The sequence below is a fragment of the Nerophis lumbriciformis genome, linkage group LG26 (assembly GCF_033978685.3).
Source record: "Nerophis lumbriciformis linkage group LG26, RoL_Nlum_v2.1, whole genome shotgun sequence".
Classification (NCBI taxonomy): Eukaryota; Metazoa; Chordata; class Actinopteri; order Syngnathiformes; family Syngnathidae; genus Nerophis; species Nerophis lumbriciformis.
The window spans coordinates 21,935,001-21,940,000 of record NC_084573.2 but is presented as its reverse complement, the minus strand read 5'-3'; the positions used below and the strand labels follow the sequence as shown (position 1 = coordinate 21,940,000).

Below are 5,000 nucleotides of genomic sequence, written 5' to 3'. Positions count from 1 at the left end.
CACAATTCGATTCAATATCGATTCTTGGGGTCACAATTCGATTCAAAATCGATATTTTTTCAATTCAAAACGATTCTCGATTCAAAAACGATTTTTTCCCCGATTCAAAACGATTCTCTATTTAATTCAATACATAGGATTTCAGCAGGATCTACCCCAGTCTGCTGACATGCAAGCAGAGTAGTAGATTTTTGTAAAAAGCTTTTATAATTGTAAAGGACAATGTTTTATCAACTGATTGCAGTAATGTAAATTTGTTTTAACTATTAAATGAACCAAAAATATGACTTATTTTATCTTTGTGAAAATATTGGACACAGTGTGTTGTCAAGCTTATTAGATGCGATGCAAGTGTAAGCCACCGTGACACTATTGTTCTTTTTATTTATTTTTTATAGATGTCTAATGATAATGTCAATGAGGGATTTTTAATCACTGCTATGTTGAAATTGTAACTAATATTGATACTGTTGTTGATAATATTAATTTTTGTTTCACTACTTTTGGTTTGTTCTGTGTCGTGTTTGTGTCTCCTCTCAATTGCAGTTTATTGCAGTTCTGAGTGTTGCTGGGTCGGGTTTGGTTTTGGAATTGGATTGCATTGTTATGGTATTGCTGTGTATTGTTTTGTTGGATTGATTTATTAAAAAAAAAAATTAATTGAAAAAAAAAAAAGAAAAATAAATTTATTCAAAAAAAAATAAATAGATTTAAAAAAAAAAGAGAATCGATTCTGAATCGCACAACGTGAGAATCGCGATTCGAATCCATTTTTTCCCACACCCTTAGTATACATCCATCCATCCATTTTCTACCGCTTATTCCCTTCGGGGTCGCGGGGGGCGCTGGAGCCTATCTCAGCTACAATCGGGCGGAAGGCGGGGTACACCCTGGACAAGTCGTCACCTCATCGCAGGGCCAACACAGATAGACAGACAACATCCACACTCACATTCACACACTAGGGCCAATTTAGTGTTGCCAATCAACCTATCCCCAGGTGCATGTCTTTGGAGGTGAGAGGAAGCCAGAGTACCCGGAGGGAACCCACGCAGTCACGGGGAGAACATGCAAACTCCACACAGAAAGATCCCGAGACTGGGATTGAACTCACGACTACTCAGGACCTTCGTATTATGAGGCAGACGCACTAACCCCTCTTCCACCGTGCTGTACATATATACACACATATATATATACAAACCCCGTTTCCATATGAGTTGGGAAATTGTGTTAGATGTAAATATAAACGGAATACAATGATTTGCAAATCATTTTCAACACATATTCAGTTGAATATGCTACAAAGACAACATATTTGATGTTCAAACTGATAAACTTTTTTTTTTGTGCGAATAATCATTAACTTTAGATTTTGATGCCAGCAACACGTGACAAAGAAGTTGGGAAAGGTGGCAATAAATACTGATAAAGTTGAGGAATGCTCATCAAACACTCTTTTGGAACATCCCACAGGTGTGCAGGCTAATTGGGAACAGGTGGGTGCCATGATTGTGTATAAAAACAGCTTCCCAAAAAATGCTCAGTCTTTCACAAGAAAGGATGGGGCGAGGTACACCCCTTTGTCCACAACTGCGTGAGCAAATAGTCAAACAGTTTAAGAACGTTTCTCAAAGTGCAATTGCAAGAAATTTAGGGATTTCATTATCTACGGTCCATAATATCATCAAAAGGTTCAGAGAATCTGGAGAAATCACTCCATGTAAGCAGCATGGCTGGAAACCAACATTGAATGACCGTGACCTTCGATCCCTCAAAAACCGACATCAATCTCTAAAGGATATCACCACATGGGCTCAGGAACACTTCAGAAAACCACTGTCACTAAATACAGTTCGTCGCTACATCTGTAAGTGCAAGTTCAAGCTCTACTATGCAAAGCGAAAGCCATTTATCAACAACATCCAGAAACGCCGCCAGCTTCTCTGGGCCCAAGATCATCTAAGATGGACTGATGCAAAGTGGAAAAGTGTTCTGTGGTCTGACGAGTCCACATTTCAAATTGTTTTTGGAAGTATTCAACATCGTGTCATCCGGACCAAAGGGGAAGCGAACCATCCAGACTGTTATCGACGCAAAGTTGAAAAGCCAGCATCTGTGATGGTATGGGGGTGCATTAGTGCCCAAGGCATGGGTAACTTACACATCTGTGAAGGCACCATTAATGCTGAAAGGTACATACAGGTTTTGGAACAACATATGCTGCCATCTAAGCGCCATCTTTTTCATGGACGCCCCTGCTTATTTCAGCAAGACAATGCCAAGCCACATTCAGCACGTGTTACAACAGAGTGGCTTCATATGGAAACGGGGTTTGTGTATATATATATATATATATATATATATATATATATATATATATACACACACATACAAACCCTGTTTCCATATGAGTTGGGAAATTGTGTTAGATGTAAATATAAACGGAATACAATGATTTGCAAATCCTTTTCAACCCATATTCAATTGAATGCACTACATAGACAAAATATTTGATGTTCAAACTCATAAACTTTATTTTTTTTTTTACAAATAATAATTAACTTAGAATTTCATGGCTGCAACACTTGCCAAAGTAGTTGGGAAAGGGCATGTTCACCACTGTGTTACATCACCTTTTCGTTTAACAACACTCAATAAACGATTGGGAACTGAGGAAACTAATTGTCGAAGCTTTGAAAGTGGAATTATTTCCCATTCTTGTTTTATGTAGAGCTTCAGTCGTTCAACAGTCCGGGGTCTCCGCTGTCGTATTTTACGCTTCATAATGCGCCACACATTTTCGATGGGAGACAGGTCTGGACTGCAGGCGGACCAGGAAAGTACCCGCACTCTTTTTTTATGAAACTACGCTGTTGTAACACGTGCTGAATGTGGCTTGGCATTGTCTTGCTGAAATAAGCAGGGTTGTCCATGAAAAAGACGGCGCTTAGATGGCAGCATATGTTGTTCCAAAACCTGTATGTACCTTTCAGCATTAATGGTGCCTTCACAGATGTGTAAGTTACCGATGTCTTGGGCACTAATGCACCCCCATACCATCCCAGATGCTGGCTTTTGAACTTTGTGTCGATAACAGTCTGGATGGTTCGCTTCCCCTTTGGTCCGGATGACACGATGTCGAATATTTCCAAAAACAATTTGAAATGTGGACTCGTCAGACCACAGAACACTTTTCCACTTTGCATGAGTCCATCTTAGATGATCTCGGGCCCAGAGAAGCCGGCGGCGTTTCTGGATGTTGTTGATAAATGACTTTCGCTTTGCATAGTAGAGCTTTAACTTGCACTTACAGATGTAGCGACAAACTGTATTTAGTGACAGTGGTTTTCTGAAGTGTTCCTGAGCCCATGTGGTGATATCCTTTAGAGATTGATGTCGGTTTTTGATATTGTGCTGTCTGAGGGATCGAAAGTCACGGTCATTCAATGTTGGTTTCCGGCCATGCCCCTTACGTGGAGTGATTTCTCCTTTGATGATATTATGGACCGTAGATGTTGAAATCCCTAAATTTCTTGCAATTGCACTTTGAGAAACGTTGTTCTTAAACTGTTTGACTACCGGTATTTGCTCACGCAGTTGTGGACAAAGGGGTGTACCTCACCCCATCCTTTCTTGTGAAAGACTGAGCATTTTTTGGGAAGCTGTTTTTATACCCAATCATGGCCCCCACCTGTTCCCAATAGCCTGCACACCTGTGGGATGTTCCAAATAAGTGTTTGATGAGCATTCCTCAACTTTATCAGTATTTATTGCCACCTTTCCCAACTTCTTTGTCACGTGTTGCTGGCATCAAATTCTAAAGTTAATGATTATTTGCAAAAAAAAAACCTGTTTATCAGTTTGAACATCAAATATGTTGTCTTTGTAGCATATTCAACTGAATATGGGTTGAAAATGATTTGGAAATCATTGTATTCCGTTTATATTTACATTTAACACAATTTCACAACTCATATGGAAACGGGGGTTTGTATATATATATATATACACACATATATATTCATAGGACGAGGTTAAATATGCTACACACTGAAAGTAAGCCAGAAGCAGGCATGCTAATAGCTAAGCTAACCGCTAAAATAGCTTTAAACAACACAAGTGTAGATGGAACCGTGTTACAACAGAAAGTAAGCAGATATTATTAAATAGATGAATACAAGTTAGAATGAGGATAATATAACAACAAGTGTTGGTGTGTCAGCATTGTCACAGTCAGTACACAACACGTACGAGGAAGGCTAAACTATCCATAAATTGGTGGTCGTGATTTCAACGGGTAATAGATTACTAGCTTTTAATTTTGTTTTCCTCAAACAATTGTATTTAATGAAAGTGAATAAGGAACTAGTTTAAATACGGTGTTGATATCGTTGGACTGTCAATAGCACTCATTGAAAAATATACAGTTAATACAGTAGGAAGGGGATTCAAATGGCCCCGTTCATCGCGGTTTACCTGACACATGAAACGTGACAAGTTAAGGCACTGAAGGCATCAGAACTATGAATGAACGCATGTGGAGTTATGTACTCAACAAAAAAAGGTGAAATAACTGAAAACATGTTTTATATTCTAGTTTCTTCAAAATAGCCAACCTTTGCTCTGATTACTTTTTTACATTCTTGGCATTTTCTCGATGAGCTTCAAGAGGTAGTCACCTGAAATGGTTTTCACTTCACTATCCACTTTAGCCGACAGATGGCAGTAGAGAGTGCACTATTTTAAAATGTGTTTTATGTCAATTCCAACTTTGACCACAGTATCAGTTGCTATGTAGGGGGGCGCTTTCTGTCATTTTTAGCAGACCGCATTGCGAAATGATGGACCACCCAGGAATGGGGCCATATGAACTTTACATCTCCCTCACGGATTATCGGAATGGGCTGTATAAAAGCGTGATCGGAACATCCCAAGTACAAATGTTGTCATAGCAAACATGTCAGATGCTGACTTCCTGTGTTGAACTTTGTAGCCAG

The 5,000-nt window shown here is 39.1% G+C and overlaps 1 protein-coding gene across 1 annotated transcript in view; it reads left to right on the top strand.

Annotated features, from left to right (window-relative positions):
• The window catches only part of LOC133623554 (uncharacterized), an 11,213-nt gene that overhangs the window by 5,576 nt on the left and 637 nt on the right, over positions 1 to 5,000 (top strand). Inside the window, exon 3 of the mRNA XM_061986767.2 lies at positions 4,997 to 5,000. This exon is cut by the window's right edge and continues 235 nt beyond it. Coding sequence (XP_061842751.2) covers positions 4,997 to 5,000 — 4 coding nt within the window. The remainder of the gene's footprint in view (positions 1 to 4,996) is intronic.